Genomic DNA, 16,769 nt, shown 5'->3' with positions numbered 1-16,769 from the left:
AAAGTAATGAAGAACTGTGTCTGGGAGAAAAGTAATGAAGAACTGTGTCTTCTCCATGAGTCACTTTCCCTGACAAATCAGAACTGGGTGGGTTTGACTGGCTCTGGTGCCTGCTTTCTTTTCTGGAGAAGCTGGTTGTGAATACCTAGCTGTGAGTGTCTGCAAAAAACACTTTACTAGCCGTGTTCAGGCAGGGCAGCACACAAAGTGCACTAGAACATCTTGCCTTTCTCTGACCCTGCTAGCAAATGCAGGGACATTTCATTGTCGCTAAGACAGCGCTGGTTCTTGAGAAGTCTCCACTCCTTTTCTGTTCCCTTATGTTCTGCATTTTGCCAGCATCAAGCCCTCAAGGTTTGGCAGTAGCTGGGCCTGTGGCTGCCAGGGCACTCACTGGGCTAGTAGTTGGGGGTTTCTGCAGCTATCACTTCTCGTGGTCTTTCTCATTAGTGTGTCGGCACACTAAGGGAGCTAATGGGGAAGGAGGGAGGGTTTATCTGCATAACCCTCCTTCAGTGCTCTGGAATAGAAAGAAGAGGCAGGTACTATCCGCCTAGCTGCTGCACGTGGGGGGATCAGCTGGGGCTCCCACCCCTTCCATGGGGAGATTGCCCGCGTGCCCCTGCCGGAACACCTGGCGCGGTCCCCCTCCGCAGGCCCCCTTGGGCTGTAACTTTGTAGCGAGGCCCCGAGCAGCAACTTCGACTCAACCGCTTCGCCCTGGGTGCCGGAGGGAGGCCAGCCCCACCCTGTAGCCAGAGGGCGGGGTGCGCCCAACCAGCGTCCAATGAGCGAGCCCCGAGCGGGGCCCTGGAAGCTTCCAGGCCTGGGGCGGGTATAAAGAGGCGGCGGGCGCAGCGGCTCCAGGGAAGGGTTTGGCTGGGGAAGCATGGAGGGCTCGCTGGAGGCGCAGGTGAGTACCCCCGGGCTTTGCCCCAGCCTTCCCCTGCAGGGGCCCGCCTGGGTGCATGGCGGTGCGAGCGAGGGGGCCTGGGCTCTGGTACTGAACACGTGGTCCTGGGAGCCCTGGGTAGCTCCGGCCGCCTCTTACTTCCCAGCTGAGGGCACGAGGAACCTGCAGCATCCTCGGGCAGCGCAGCCGCTTTGGCTGTTGCGGCGCCTTCTGCCGACACAGGGCTCCTGGAGCGGGACTCAGTACTTCCTTGCCCCAGGGGTCGGGTCCGTCCCGTCCCGTCTGCCGGCCGCGGAGCGAACTTCGCTGTGAGCGGCTCCTCCGGCAGGGGGCAGGGCGGGGCTGCCCGGCTCCTCCTGGCGCGGGGGGCGCCAGCTAGGAGGGCTGGGCGGGGTGGTTGTCATCCCTGCTTTGGGGTGGTCGCTCGAGTGCTCCCTGGTGCCGCTCCGCTTGGAAGCGGCAGAACCGGCATCGGCTCTGCAAACTGGCCCTGGATGGCGAGTACCAGGTTCAGGCGCCCGGCGGAGCCTGGCTGCCGGTTCCGGCCCGTTTTGCTGCGGGTCTTGCCAAGGGGCTGAACTCCCTCCCTGGAGACTCCCCTAAACAGGCGCTTTGCGGAGAGGAGACTGCCCAGGGTCCGGGAGCGTTAATGAACTTGGATCCCCTCTGCGACCTCTTCTTCCCACCGCGCCCGTGGGTCCTAAGAGGCTGGGGAGGCGTCCTTGTCAGCATGGAGGAGCCCGGAGGTTGTGTGAGCCCCGAGAGGAGGTGTCAGACCGTGCCCGTCCCCTGAGGCGGAGCAGGGGTGTGGGTGGAACGCCAGGGAAGAGGTGGGGTGGGGTCTGGAAGTCGGTACCTGTGGTACTGATCCCTCAAAGGCTTGGAGCCTCCAAGCAGTCAGGGCCGGTGCAACCACTAGTGAACTAGGTAATGGCCTAGGGCAGCAAGTGGTTAGGGGCGCCCAGGGCTGTCCTTAGACATAGGCAGCTGGGTAGGGCACCTGAAAACTTAGGGCACTACTGGGTCTTAGTGGCCACCCTACCGGTGTTCCTGTCCCTGTTCTGACCCTTCCTGCAGGCTCTGAGGCGTCCTGGGAAGGGGATCTAGTAGTTAAAAGAGGAAAAAGTCTCCAGCCTGCCAGAGCTATTAGCACGACACTCAACCTGTTAGAGCCATTCAAGGGGTAATGAAGACATTTAGCAGGTATTTGCCAACCCCCAGGTATCTACTGTCCGTTGCTAAAAGTGCTGACAAACAGTTGTGCATAACTGTAATATTTACTCAGAACATGTCAGTCTACAGGACATTAGTAAATTAGTGAGTTGGTGTAGATTATAAAATCACATCTCTAAAAATATCCTTGCATAGAGTTTTAGATGCACAAGCATCTTTAGCCTTAAATGCTGGGATATTCAGACATATGGTTTTTTAAATAAATTCTTCAAAAGACCTCCCTTATCTAAAATACACATTTTAATTACTGTAGTGTAAAAACTTACTTCCAAAGTCTTCCTGTCCTGTCTATTCATTTCTCCCTTTTCCCCCCCCACCCCACCCCCACTGAAGGAAGCAACAGCCCTTTGCTTCTAGATAACTGGGCAAAGTGTTTCCCTTTCTTTACTTCTGACTATTGGATGAACTCGTTTTAAGCAAAATCAGTACCTTAATAAAGGATTTCATATCTTACTATGCCTACCTCTTTGGAAACATATTTTTTTTAAAGTTGGTGAAATGTCATAAGCGTGTATTGTTATGGAGATCACACAGTAAATTAGTGTTCCCTTTTTCTAAAAGCAATGAACATTGTTATGAACACACTAAAACCTCTGTGACGGATCAATTTAAAATGTCTGTTTCAGTGAGTTAAATATGCAATAATCTGGAATGAGTACATTTAAGAGTACACTTTATATTTTAAGTCAGCTTAGATACTGATTAAGAAAATGTAAAACAAAGAAGAGCTGTATCAGGTATTCCATAATATTTAATGTTGTATTTAGCAAGACCTTACTACAAAGTTTTTGCAAATAAATGTCTGACAAACTTCAGGACATATCAAAAAACCTGTGATTGACATTTTTTATTCCCAAATTTAGTGCTTTTAATTAGGTACCTTCTGCATGTCTGCTCTGCGTGAGGGAGAGGATACAGGGGTTTCTGTGGGGAACTGTGACTCTCTGCCACCAGGGGCTGGTTGTCTTGTTGTTTCTGCCTTGTCCCTCTGCCCCCGCCAGCCTGCAAGCTCAGACTGCTGTCAGGAATATGGGCACCAGTTTAATAATACTGTTTAGGGCCCCATAAATCCTAAGGACGGCCCTGGGGGCACCAAAAAGCGGTGCCCTGGCTCGGCAGGGAGAAGCTGCCTTCCGGGGAGGTACCGGAGAGCCAGAGTGTCCTGCTTGCAGCAGCAGCAAGCCCCAGCCATGGAGGAGCCGGTGCAGGGGGGCAGGAGCCCTGCAAAGGCGGTGGCATTGCTAGCGGGGAGCAGCTGTGCCTCCTGCCCAGGCTGCAGCCTGGTGCCTTCCTGGGAGACTCCTGCAGGCTGCAGCAGATGCTGCCAGGAGCAGGGCCCCGAGCCAGCTCCAGGAGGGGCAGCAGTGGCTCTCACTCCCAGGAGCTGCAGAGCCTGAGTGTGGCAAGGGGGGAGCATGGAGGGTTTTTTCCCCGCATGCATGTGCTGCAGGAGCCCGCAAAGGCGCTGCAGCGGCCCAAGTCCGGCAAAGCCAGTGAGTGGACTTGGGGTGGGGGCTGGTGGGGTGGGAAGGGCTCACAGGGGGGCTGTGCACTCTCCAGGGGAGTTCAGGGGGAAGGGGGGGGGGACCTGGTCTGGGGAGTAGCCCTTGGGCACAGCTGGCCCCTGGCATTTATAAAGGCTCGTTGGGATTTGCCCCTCAATGAGCCAATGTTATGGGGGGCAGAGAGGCGCAAGGTGGAAGTTTTGCCTAGGGCGCAAAATATCCTTGCACTGGCCCTGCAAACAATCAGAGATAAATTAATATAATTCTCCCCAGGATTTAGCTACAAATTTTGGTTTTCATTATTTGTAAATGTCAGTCTGTTTAGGCTGCCCTGGCACTATCTGTTGTATGTTAATAGTACTGGCACACCCACTGCCTGTTCTGGCTGATGCTCGTTTCCGGAACTGCTCAGCTACCACTCCCTTCAGCTGGCTATTGCAGCCAGACCGTGTTTCTCCTCAAGAGATGCAAATTGCTTAGCTTTAGTGGCAGGGTGCTGCATTCCCAGATTAATGGCGAAAAACCATCTTCATAAAACAATTTTAGAGCCCAATAATGACAACTCAAACTGGGGAGGAAGCCTATCTTTAAAAGGGGAGGGTGAGGGTGACTTAAAATCTTAACATGCATTATGGCCATCTCTGCCTTTTCATGTTGTGTTGAGCCCCTGTGAGTGCACTGGCATGTTGGATTCTGTGTGCAGGGAGCATTCTTGCTAGTTTAGAGAACTAGGGAGTTCAGGGCCAATCACTTTCTTGCTTTCTAATCTCTACCTTCTGGAAGGATTTTTTCCTGCTTTAGAAAAACAGTACAACTAAATATGTACTAGCTGTAGAAACTAACGTTGAGGCTTGAGGGCAGTCTCTAATATGCTTGTCTACATTGGAAATCTGCACTGTTTATGTAAAGGGTGACTGCTAACCCAGTCTAGTTAAACTAGTGCAGACCCCTGTGTAGATGCACTTATTTCAATGCAAGTTAAACTGACTTCTGATCACCTTAAGCTAAATCAAAACATGCTTGTTTTGAAACCAGAATAAGAGCCTCTACACAGAGGTTTGTACCAGTTCAATTAAAGTGGTTTAAAAAAAAAACTTGAGTGAAACTGATGCAATGGTCCCATGTAGGAAAGGTTTTAAGAACTCCTTGTTTTATGGTATTTCCGTACCCAGGAAAGATGCTGATGTCTCTTTGGGTAGGGTATGGGAGCTGCCACTTTACCAATACTTCTCCAGTCTTTTCACTATAGCTGAGTTGCAACTAAGTCTTATAAAACGCAGCTTCTAATTGGCGTAAGTGAATCTCACAGCAGTATGATATTCTCTCTGGCATCCTGTTCCAGATGTATGTCCTGTCTTAGCATCAGTCTGAGTTGGTGGCAGTCTGACTGCTTGCTGCACCTTTTTATGTATTACTCTTTAGTTTTTCTCTAATACTGAGGTTTTTGTCTTGAAAACCTTCTGCAATCTGGGAGCTTCATAGGTCCTCATCACCATGGGCTGGGTGGGAGTGAGTTGATAGGCTCCCTGCAACACAGGATCTGACATGGCTCCATTTAACCAGACCAAGTAGGTGAACCTTGACTGAGTAGAGCCACTGGAGGTCTCTGTGATGTAAGGAGTCTTGTCACGTGTTCTCTCACCCTGGAGAATAAGAAAGTGCAGTCTATGAAGTTTTGCATACCAGTTGGTGGTGGTTTTTTGGAGAAGAGTTGTAAATGGGTGTCTGTCTACTGGTGGGATGGGTCACTGCTAATGTGCTTCCTTTGAAGGCCTCATCTGTGAAGTCAGAAATAACCACTGGGACTTTGGATAAAGTGTCTGTGTGGTTCCTTGACAGATGTGGAGTGATGCCATCAATCAGAACAATAAAACAGCCCTGTTGGCCTGGGTGAAGGAGACTGGCATCCAACTGGTGCAGGTCAATGGTCAGAGGAAGTATGGAGGCCCTCCCCCAGGTATGTAGACAGCTTTTTCAGTTGCTTTAGGCATAGAAACAGTCACTCTACTAGTTCCAAACTGCTGAATCTGTTCGCAGCTCTGTAGTGGGTAGCAATGAATGGAAAACCTAGATACGTTTCCTGTTGAGGAACTGTGATTTACATAAGAATGGCTGTACTGGGTCAGACCAAAGGTCTGTCTAGCCCAGTATCCCTGTCTACTGACAGTGGCCAATGCCAGGTGCCCCAGAGGGAGTGAACCTAACAGGTAATCAGGTGATCTCTCTCCTGCCATCTGTCTCCACCCTCTGACAAACAGAGGCTAGGGACACCATTCCTTGCCCATCCTGGCTGATAGCCATTAACCTCCATTAATTTATCCAATTCTCTTTTAAATGCTGTTATAGCCCTAGCCTTCACAACCTCCTCAGGTAAGGAGTTCCACAAGTTGACTGTGCACTGTGTGAAGAACTTCCTTTTATTTGTTTTAAATCTGCTGCCCATTAATTTCATTTGGTGGCCCCTAGTTCTTATATTATAGGAACAAGGAAATAACTTTTCCTTATTCACTTTCACCACACCACTCATCGTTTTATATACCTCTATCATATCCCCCCTTAGTCTCCTCTTTCCAAGTTGAAAAGCCCTAGCTTCTTTAATTTCTCCTCCATATGAGACCCATTCCAAACCCCTAAATCATTTTAGTTGCCTTCTTCTGAACCTTTTCTAGTGTCAGTATATCTTGTTTTGAGGTGAGGAGACCACATCTGTACGCGGTATTCAAGATGTGGGTGTACCATTGATTTATATAAGGGCAATAAGATATTCTCAGTCTTATTCTCTATCCCTTTTTTAACGATTCCTAACCTCCTGTTTGCTTTTTTGACTGCCGCTGCACACTGCATGGACATCTTCAGAGAACTATCCACGATCTTTTTTCAGATTAGTTGTAGCTAAATTAGCCCCCATCATATTGTATGTTTAGTTGGGGTTATTTTTTCCCAATGTGTGTTACTTACATTTATCCACAGGCCTCCGTGGGGGGCCTGTGCCCAAGGTCTTTGGGGATGGGGGGAAACCACCCCCCCATCATGAACTGGCAGAGTGGGTTGGGGCTAGATCATTCCGCTTCCTGTCTCCTGGTGATTGCAGGATGGGCCTGACCCCGCACTCACAGGGTGGCAGGAAGTGGAGTGACCTGGTCTCAGCCTGCTCCACTCAGCTCCCTGGGCTCCCAGACTTAGGGGGCAGGGAGGAACTACCCCCCAGCACTCACCGGTGGCATGGCTGGGAGCAGGCTGGGGCTGGTTCGCTCCACTTCCTGCTGCCCAGTGAGTGCAGGGCATGCCTGACCTCTGCTGCAGGCCCCTGGCATGTAGCTCAGGGGAAGGGGTGGAGTTGGGTGTGGGATTTGGGGAAGGGGTGGAGTGGGGGCAGGGCTGGGGCGGAGCAAGGTGGGAAGTGGTGGGGGCAGGGATATGGGGAAGAGGTGGAGTGGGAGTGGGGGCAGCTTTCCTGGCCAGGAGATCAGGCTGGCTGCTGGAGCAGCACATGACTGTGTAGGGCACCAGGAAATTTGGTGCCCCAAATTTCCTGGTGCCCTACACAGCTATGTAGTTTGCGTAAGGATGGCCCTGGCGCCGAGCTGCTCTTGCTCTGCTTGTCCTGCCACTGTGCCTCTCCTTGGCATGTTTCTGGCTCACTCAGCCCCTCTCACTGGCAGCTGGGCCCAGGCAGGGAGCAGAGGGGGCAGGATGGAGCCTCTTTGCACACCAGGTGAAGGTGGCCACTCTGAGGCATAGTGCTGCCTTGGAAAGCCCAGCTGTGGAGGCAGCAGTGGCCCAGACCTGGATGCTGGGGACCAGGGGCAAGTAAGAGGTGTACTGCCCCTTCCCTCCCACCCCCCAGCATATTTCCAGATTGGCCTTTGTCCCTAGCAGCTGGGCCAGGGTGGGAGTGGAGGAGCTGGGCTGCTGCCGCTTCCCCAGCTACCTTGAGCGGCCACCCTCAGCAAGTGGGAGAAGCAGCTCCATCTCAGCCTCTCTGTTCCCAGGCTGGGTCCAGCTGCTGGGGACAGAGGCTGAGTGAGCATGAAAGTGGGGGTAGGGGGGTGGAGAGAGGTGCAGTGGGAGAAGGACAGTGTCCTCCAACCGCAGGTAACTCTCATGAAGGGAGTGCGGTGACCCTGGATGGGGATGGGTGGGTGCTGGGGAAGATATTGGGTGCTTCCTCTGCTCACCCTGAGTTTGGGGCATTGCCAACCTCCTCCCCCTGCTGAGATGTCCATAAGGGTACAGGAGCTCTTGGAAGACACTGTGGTGCTGTGAGTTTCCAAAGGCGATGGGCCCAGCTCAGAGGCACATGCTTGCCATACCTGTGGCTCCAGGCCTCCAGGAACTATGGGATTGGCTGCTCTGGCCCAGGGACATGGGGCTGCAAGGTTCCTCCCAGAGGTGACACATGGGTTGCTTATGTCAACCCCCAACCCACCCCCTCCCTCCCCTAATATTAGCAGGTACAAGTCATGTCTGGCTACAGATAAAACCAGATTGACCATTGGCCTCCCTGGCTTCTGAAATGCCTGACTCAGTTCCTTCGCTTTCTTGTGGCACTGCTGCTGATCCCTGTCATTCTCCTTGTCCTGTACTACCTGCTCATAGGTGTCCATGTTTCTACAGCTGGATTGAAGCTATGCCTGCACAGCCTTTTCTCCCCACAGGCACAGGAGTTCCAATATCTCCTGTCCACTCCAGGCTGGAGCGTGGCTGGAGTGTATGATCAGCCGGTCAGCTGCACACAGCAATGGAGATCTTCTGGGTGTGCTTGCCAATCTGGACAGTCAGGAAAAGGCACTTCAAAAATTTGTGGGACTTCAAAGGTGGGAGTGGCTTCTAGTCTCTGAGTCCTGGGCAGTGGAGTTGACAGTTGAATGTGTCAGGCATTGTGGGACACCTGCTGGAGGACTGTTAGGGTCTACATAGGTAATGCAGGGTCTACATTCGCACTGTCAACCTCTGTATGTCAACCATGGCTCAGTGCTGCTCGGGAAGCTGATATTACTGTGTTGGTGTAATGGAGACCTTGCATTGGTGGGAGGTGAGTTTACACGTGGACATGCACAACTAGGTTGATGCAAGGCAGCTTATGTTGACCGAACTCTGTAATGTAGACAAGGCCTGGGTGTGCTCCACCTCTCTCTCTCTGAAGGGATAGGGGAATGGCAGGAGTTGTAAGTTGTCAAACACAGAACAAAGAAGAAGTGTTGGTGGGATGTATAAACTAGGAAAAGAGCACAAATGTACAGGCGATATGTTGGCAGGAGGGTGTGGATCAACCAAGGACAGAGAAGGTAAGCTGGGCTGGAAGTCTCCATGCAGGAGAAGCAGTTCAGTGTGTAGAAGTCTGATGAGGCCAGGGACCCTACTTAGCTCCCTGAACAGAGCTGGTCTGCCAAGGGCAGGGTGAGCTAGTGAGGGGTGTTGCAGCTAAGAGGTTTTCTAAATGATCTGTAATCTGAGGCATGGTATACTCTACAGTTAGGTCGACATTGGGCAGCTTACATCGACCTAATTGTGTCAGTGTCTGCACTGCAGCCTTGTCCCACCGATGGGGGAGGCAGTTGGGGCGGGGGGGGCCTCAGGCTCCTTCAGGGAGCTGTCAGCAAAATTGAGGCTAGGGTCTCAGCTGCCCACACTGTCCCTTTTAGGTCGGTGGAAGAGCTTCTGGTGAGGATGTGCACCACCAACCCAAGGAGAGTAGTGTAGACATGCACCACCACACTAATTACTATAGTGGTTGTAAGTTGACCTAGTAGAGGTTGGTTTAGGTCTTTGAGTATGTCTACACTATACACTTGAATAATTTTCTCTATTAAAGATCAAGGATGTGTTCGATTTCTGTGCAAAGTCTGTATGTGTTAAGCATTCACACCTACCACTTGAGCCCTCAGGGGTACTGAAAAGGTTCATGCTTGGGGCCCTACCAAATTAACAAGCATGAAATATACATCATAGACCATGAAATCTGGTCTCCCCTGTGAAATCTGTCCATTGTGGGGATGGGAGGGGTCATGGTATTGCCACCCTTACTTCTGTGCTGCCTTCAGAGCTGGGCAGTCAGAGCAGTGGGCACCCAACGTGGAAGGAAGTGCCACAGCCAGCAACAGCGCAGAAGTGAGGTTGCCATGGTATGAGGGGGTTGTCACTTTTTGTGGGGGCAGGGCTGGCCTTACAGGTGGGTTATATGGGCAACCACCCAGGGTGCTGTGGTTGAGGGGGCATTGTCGTCACCCTGCCCCCCACACGTAGCCAACCCAATGCCCTTTAACCTCTGAACCCTGGCCCAGAGCTAGAGAAAGGGAGGGCTGAGGGGCCTTGGCTGGGGCTTCTGCCATGCACCAGACTCCAGCTGCTAGTCCACGCTGGTCTGGGGAGGGACAGATGGGACTTCTTTGTCCCCTGCATGGGCCACCCCTGGGGCTGGGAGAGACCAACCTCTGGGACCCTCTCCCAGCTGCAGGAAGCTCAGCAGCAGCCAGCTAGGAACCCAGCTCTTGTATGCTGCTGGCACTGGCACTGACTTCAGAGCTGAGCTCCCAGCCAGCAGCTGTTGCTCTCCAGCAGCAGCACAGAAGTAAGAGTGGCAATACTGCAACCCCCTACAATAGCCTTGTGATCCCCCCATGATCCCATTTTGGGTCAGAACTCCCATGCTTACGACACCATGATGTTTCAGATTTAAATATCTGAACCCATGCAATTTAAGTTGGTTTTTTTTTAAAACATGAAATTTACCAAAATGGACCATGAAAGCATGAGTAGGGCCCTATGAAATTCAAGTGGCCTTCTGGAGGAGGGTATATTTTTAAGATGGAGGAGGAGTGGCTCTGAAGGGTCAACACTGAGCCCAAGGTTCTCGGGGCGGGAGGGGTTCTAGACACAGGGTCTGTGCCTTGAGAGCATACCATGGGATCCCCCAAGACTGGAACAGTTGTTGGAGGGCAGGGGGGTCCTGTTCAGGCTCCAGAGACTAAAACACCTGGGCACCCAACCCGGCAGCTGGGTTCCCTCGTAGCGGTCTGGTGGGTGGCCGAGAGGGAGGATGTGCTGTGAAGGGAACAGGGCGGATTGCTTTAAATCGAGGCCTTTGAAGATCACTGATCTTCAAATCACCAAGTGAAAGCCTCTGTTAAATACTGATTTTTAATTAACTTTTCCATTTGTGCTTCAGTTCTTTTCTAAAGAAAGGTGCTGTCTTATTGGTTAGTGCACCCATTAAAACGTGTTGCTTTACGACTAAGTAGAGTCTTGACACTAGATTTGGTGCATCTTTTTGCTACATGTATTTAAGCAACTTTAGAGCTTTATTTTCAGAGTCTTAATTGTATGGTTTTTTTAGTATGTTAGAAAATGGTGACTGATACATGATTTGTCAGGCTCCATTAGAATGGTAACTGGAACTTAATTAAACACAATGGCATATTTATTAAATAAAACCTTTAATACAGTACATGACCTATTTTGCCATATTTGTAAAGCAAAATTAGATTCGAGGGAAGACCTCTTCCTACAGAAAAGCAGCCTTTAATGCCAAGTTTTTGATGATAGCTCCTGGGTTTAACTTTTTTTTTAATATTTTAAGCAATTATTTAATCAGATTTCATTTTAAACAGCTTTACTTATAAAAGTAAAACTTATAATTTAAAAAACAAAATAAAAAAAACTTACGTTTTTATTGCCCGTGAGAGGGTTCCCCTGTCCTCTTCCACTGAGCAGGACGGCCTTGCTTTTTACTCTTTTGGATCTGCTCCAGCCCATCCAGTGTGCAGAGCTGGTGTCAAAGGCTCATTGCCTACTCAGGATCCTTCTGCAGATAAGAGGTAAGTTGAGGCCTGGTTCACTTTGCCCCCCTGTGGCACAGCCTCTTGTCACACTGAGTTTCAGGGAAGCGCAGTTGTTGCAGACTGGGTGTCTCACAATCTTACTGCTTCGCTTTTGTTGTGTATCTGCAGGCTGGATCGGGGAGCCCCCTCCATCCGGCTCAGAGGTATTCATTGGAAAACTCCCTCAGGACATCTATGAAAACAAACTAATTCCTCTCTTCCAAAGCGTGGGCATGCTGTATGAGTTCCGCCTCATGATGACCTTCAGCGGTCTCAACCGTGGCTTTGCCTATGCCAAGTACAGCAATCGGCGCAGTGTGCAAATAGCTATTGCTGCTCTGAACAACTTTGAGGTGCAGAAGGGCTGCCCCATCATGGTTTGCAGGAGCACTGAGAAGTGTGAGCTGTGTGTGAATGGCCTGTCATCCTCAGTGGAGCAGGGCCAGCTATGGACACTGTTGCAGGAGCTGACCATGGGGGTCCTGAACATTTCCCTGTATCCCAGCCCCTCCCGGAAGGGGGGACAGCTTGCAGTTCTGAAATACAACTCCCACCGAGCCGCAGCCATGGCCAAGAAAACTCTAGTGGAAGGTAATCAACCTCTGTGGGGAGGAGCAGGCCAGGGCAAGAAGAGTCAGAATGGAAGGGGCGTTGCAGATCCCACAAATGGCAGTGGCTCTCTGAGCACTAGTCTGGGAGTAGTGGGTCCATGAATCTTTTGGTCTACTGAAATCTCTCTTGTCCTGACAGGCTGGTATCGCCTCAAAGTGGCAACACTGGTTGCCATCTTGTCCCTTTCTATATCCATTTGGATGTTGCTTTTGTCTGTGACTGCCCCAGCTATCCTGGGGTATAAATCACCAGGGCAGAAAGGAGAGCTTGAAAATGACAGCAGAGCTGTGGCTCGTCCCTCAGGCTAGATGGGTTTGGGAGTGGGGTTTTCTCTAGTTTAGGCCTATATCTGGTAACACACAGCCATTGTCAGTGTAAACCTAACCCAGAACTGCAGAGAATTATCACTAGTATCTCACTGTCTTATGTCCAGTACCTTTGTGTGTGGAGGAATCTCTGTGCATTCTTACTCCCTCTTGCTTTCTTGCCTGTATCTTGCATTTGCCGTCCCCATTCTCAGCACCAGGAGCACCAATGCTCTGAAACTGATACCTGCTTCCTCTTGTGCATAGGTAACTTGGGCTTGTATGGAGAGGAAATTGAAGTGGATTGGCTGAAAGTAGACATGAAGCAGAAACTCCGTGCCAGCTCAGAGAGAACCTTCCCAGAAAGCTTGCAGCCTGCTGGCTGCAAGAGTGGCAGTCCAAGCCAGATGCCTTGTGGTGCTATGACGTGCCCTTTGCCGCAGGCTTTCTGCGTGTTAGACTACCTGAACGCACTGTGCAAGCAGCAGCAGCTGGGAATTCCTGTGTTTCTGACTAAATGTGTCCAAGCGAACCCTGATGGCTGGCTGCGGTTCTGGTATCAGGTGGTGATTCCAGGTTACCCATCCCCCTTCAGTGGGTTTATGTGGATCAAACCTGATAAGTCTGGCTTGAGTGGACATGACAAGGCCAAGAATGCCATAGCACTGCAGCTGCTCAAAACTTTGGGTGAGTCCTTGCATGGCTCTGCAGTGGTCTTGGGATCTGTTCCCCTCAGCCTCAACAGCTAGGGCATTAAAAACCCAGTGTCTCAGTTATGGGGATGCTGTTGGACCAAATTCAGCCTGGTCTTGACCCTTTTATGTAGGGCTCGGAAAGAACCATAGAAACATTTCCACATTCTTTTCAGTGGAACCCTAGGGGTTGATAGATGGTCCTTTTCTGCATGCCCAACCCTGCCATTGCAGCTTTGTCCTTATGTGTGAGACACTTTCGGTAGAGTTAGAGACCAGGCATGAACGGCCCAGAGTCTGGCTGAGGGGGAAATTCTGAATGAAAGTGAAATAAGCAAGTGAGGAGGAAGATTAAATTAAACCTTGAAATAATTTTAATCTTGGAAACCTCTCCTTGCTTGAGGCATTTCCTACCCTCCAGGTTAGGGGATGCTAGTATCTCCTGTTGCCTTTGGGATTGCAAGGGTGAGAAAGGGAGCAGGAATCGAAGGAATGTGAAACACCTCCTGCTGGAGGGTAGGTGAAATGCTACCCAGTGGAGTGACTGTCTGGGTTATGGGCTTCCTGTGCTAGCACTCCAGTGCCTGGAATGTATTGATGTGGGCTGAAGTTGGAGGAGGAGTTGTGAACTGCAGGAAAGGCTGGGTAAATGGTCTGTTTGGGAAGGGGAGGAGTGTTCATGCATGGGGAAATGGGAGGGGTGGGCTGTCTCTCTGACTGTTTAGCTCTGTATTGCATATGGCTCTAATTCTCTTTTCCTTCCCCAACAGGGTGCCCGGTGGTGTAGGCTGGATGTTTCCACAGAGCCATGCACTGCCCCCTGCGGCTTGGCGCATTGGCTTTGCGTTCCTGTCGCGGGCCCCTCGCAGGGAGGAGGGGTAGGGCTGATGTGCTGACGTTTTGTAAGCTGGTTTTACAGGACGTGGATACTGAGCAGAGGCTGCTTCTGGTCCCTGTCTGTCTGTTTTTGTGTTTTTTCTCAGATGTTAGTTTGACACAGATTTGTGTTAGGTTTTTTAAGTGTTTTTGTTCTCTACTCTGACTGTGCCCAGGTGGGCTAACCCAGTGAGATGGGAGGAGGCAGGTGTCATGCGGACTCCCACTTAACATCATAGAAGGACAGGCTAAACTGGCCAGGCAATGAAGGACCCCATCTGCATAGGTCATAGAGGATGCATGCTGGGCAGCTGGGTGAATCTGACCAGGCTCGAAGATTTTTCTTTTGTTCTGTTTGGGTTTTATTTGTATTGAAATACACCTGCCAGCATGGTAGAGAGGGGGATGTTCAGTGCTCTTTGGAGAGGGCCTGGGGAACTCCCTGCTATTAGACTGGGCAATTAATGACTGTCCCTGGCATGTACAGCACAGAGCTAATCGGTAGCAAGCCCTGCAGGTGCACTGAGCAAACCTCTGCTTCCCCCGCCCCCATCTGGGGAAAGGGCTGCTTTAAGTTCCTGGGCCTAAATCTTGTTCTCCTGGCTTTTTGTTTGACTCATTCTGTTTAAAGATTGTTTACTTTGTTTTAGAAGCTTGGTTGAGTTTCTTATTGTGGCCTTGGCCAGTGAGGTCAGACAACTGTCCTGTGAAGCAAGGAAGAGCATGGGACAAGTGCTGGGTGGGAAATACCGCCTGCAGTGCTACCTGTTCCACTGGCCTAGGTGCTGTTTGGAAGAATCCAATGTTCTCCGTTGGAAGCATTCCTCCTGGGCTGAGTTGTGAGCAGAGGCCTTTCGTGAATCCTGCTAGTGCCTAAGTAGGAGAGGGTTACAGCCGGCATGCTGATGGGAGCTGTTTTTAATGAGGAAATGGTGACCACCTCTGAGGCACCATGGTATTTATGAGCAAGGGACTGTAAAGAAGTGGCATTTGGGTCCTCTGGTCCCCAGTGGCATTGATAGTCCGTGCCGCTGTGTATGAATGGTCATTCAGACTCTGACTGAAGGGTTGGGAGGTTCTATTAAAGTAGCCTGAAAGGCAACTGCTGTGTCCTGTCTTCTCTGGGGTATGGTGCCAACAGCCTTTTGGGGGCCCCCATATGTGGAATGGATCCTGCCTCTGTCACCAGTGTTGGCTTGGGCTCAGGGAGTGGGTCCTCCACTGCTGGAATGCTGAGTCGCCATCCTGCTAGGGCTGGTTGGCTTCCTTGTCAGCAGCTACTCTCTTCCTTCCCCAAAGCCAGGCCAGTGAGGTGCTGTTCTAGAGTATCCTCTGGCTGCCTAGTGCCTGCCTGCAGCAGCGTGAGCTCTGCTCTTCCCACTGCTTTATCTCCAGCATTGGCCTGTCCACTCACATGGCATTTGGGCCTTGAAAAGCTCAACCTCATCTCTCCATTAGCTGATGCCTGGGGCAGGCAGGTTTAGGGAGGAGATGCTGGGGTGTAGGGAAAGCTGCTGGCAGGGGGCAGCTCTGTTCAAGGCCAGCCACTGCTGAAGGTAAAGTGGAAGCATAAATGCTTCAGGGAGCAGTGGCAGGTGCTCGGCCTCACTCCCGGTACTGAGTGTCTTCAGAGTCGGTCTGTCTGGTGAGCTGCCCTGGCCTTAAAGAACTTGAAGGGGTGGCAGAAGCTCTGCTCCTGAGCTGGAGCTTGCAGGATTTTTGAGAGGGTTTTGCAGGTGACAGCAAAGGCTCAGCTAGGAGTGAAGCACTTGCCTCTTGGTGGCTGATCACATCCTCTTGGAAAAACCAACTGCCCCTTCCTTGGGAGTTCTGTCAGCTCAGGACAGCTGCACCCATCTTCCTCTCCTGTGCTCCACTGTGGGCACCTACTTAATTTCTCTGGCTTCCTGCTGTCACCTTATGGTGATGGAGACCAGTTTGTTCTCTCCCTCCTGGGGGTGGGGGGCGGGGTCCATGCTGTAGTTCCCTGCCCATACTGCAATATTCCCAGCAAGCCAGAGTGCATTAACTGGCCATTGTCTGTGCTTTGCTTCCTCTCCACTGCCTATGCCCAGAGTAACTGCCTGCAGTTACACCAAGCTGTTTTTAAGCAAGTACACTTATTCTTAATGTGAAAACTTCTTGTAAACACTTTATTTAAAAAAAAATTAAAAAACCCACCCTCCATCCATGCAAAGTACAGTGCTTCCTGGAGCTCACACCCACTCCACCCTAAGCCCCTGCTAGCTGTACAAATTCAGCATCCACAGATACCCCTTTTCCCCCCCGGTACTAGTTCATAGCTGTCTGATTCAGAACTAGAGCCTAGACTGGGCTGATTAGCCTTTTTATTGATGTAGCTCAGGCCCTTGATCCCTAGCCTCAGCTACAGGTAAGCAGCAGCAGCCTCTGGACCTGTTTGGCAGGCTTGGTTTTGTGTAAAGGAATTTGCATTAACTCCTCCAAAGTATTTCCCAGGAAACCCACTTCACGTTTACGGTTCCAACCTGTTCATTCTCATCTGCCACCTTGTTCAATATAGTCCTTGAAGCCCCTAGTCTCATCTCGCATGTTCCCCTAGAGAGTACACCCTAGCCCCATACTACAGAAACTCCCTTAATTCATAAGGTTTCCCAAGGATCTGCTGGTGATTGCCCTGCCACATTTCCCCTCTCTTGTCAAGCTCTTCTGCTGTTATGAGGCTAGGGGCTTTCCCCATTTCTTTGTGGTAGGGGGATGGGCAAGGGATGTTGTACATTGGCATCCTTTGGTGATAAAAAATCCCAGGTGGGACACAGTCTGGCTACTCCATA

General features: G+C 51.0%; 1 protein-coding gene across 2 annotated transcripts; it reads left to right on the top strand.

Annotated features, from left to right (window-relative positions):
• The first annotated feature begins 832 nt into the window (after positions 1 to 832).
• Positions 833 to 15,037, top strand: DND1 (DND microRNA-mediated repression inhibitor 1). 2 transcript variants are annotated; one of them, XM_030573838.1, is made up of 5 exons: positions 833 to 913; positions 5,491 to 5,608; positions 11,601 to 12,062; positions 12,656 to 13,075; positions 13,851 to 15,037. In XM_030573838.1, the coding sequence occupies exons 1-5, from the start codon at positions 890 to 892 to the stop codon at positions 13,865 to 13,867; spliced, it is 1,041 nt and encodes a 346-aa protein (XP_030429698.1). In that variant the 5' UTR covers positions 833 to 889; the 3' UTR covers positions 13,868 to 15,037. The 2 variants fall into 2 exon arrangements, with proteins under 2 accessions (XP_030429698.1, XP_030429699.1); XM_030573839.1 differs by having other exon boundaries at positions 878 to 913; positions 5,423 to 5,608.
• The last annotated feature ends 1,732 nt before the right edge of the window (positions 15,038 to 16,769 follow it).

Source organism: Gopherus evgoodei, chromosome 8 (genome assembly GCF_007399415.2).
Source record: "Gopherus evgoodei ecotype Sinaloan lineage chromosome 8, rGopEvg1_v1.p, whole genome shotgun sequence".
Classification (NCBI taxonomy): domain Eukaryota; kingdom Metazoa; phylum Chordata; order Testudines; family Testudinidae; genus Gopherus; species Gopherus evgoodei.
The sequence above is the reverse complement of the archived record's forward strand: the minus strand, read 5'-3'. Positions and strand labels throughout refer to the sequence as shown.

Bases quoted from the DNA above. Each gene is read 5' to 3' on its own strand.
- DND1 (XM_030573838.1), top strand. From the start codon at position 890: ATGGAGGGCTCGCTGGAGGCGCAG. The intron at 914-5,490 runs GTGAGTACCCCC...GTTCCTTGACAG, and splicing joins AGGGCTCGCTGGAGGCGCAG to ATGTGGAGTGATGCCATCAA. The intron at 12,063-12,655 runs GTAATCAACCTC...TCTTGTGCATAG, and splicing joins CAAGAAAACTCTAGTGGAAG to GTAACTTGGGCTTGTATGGA.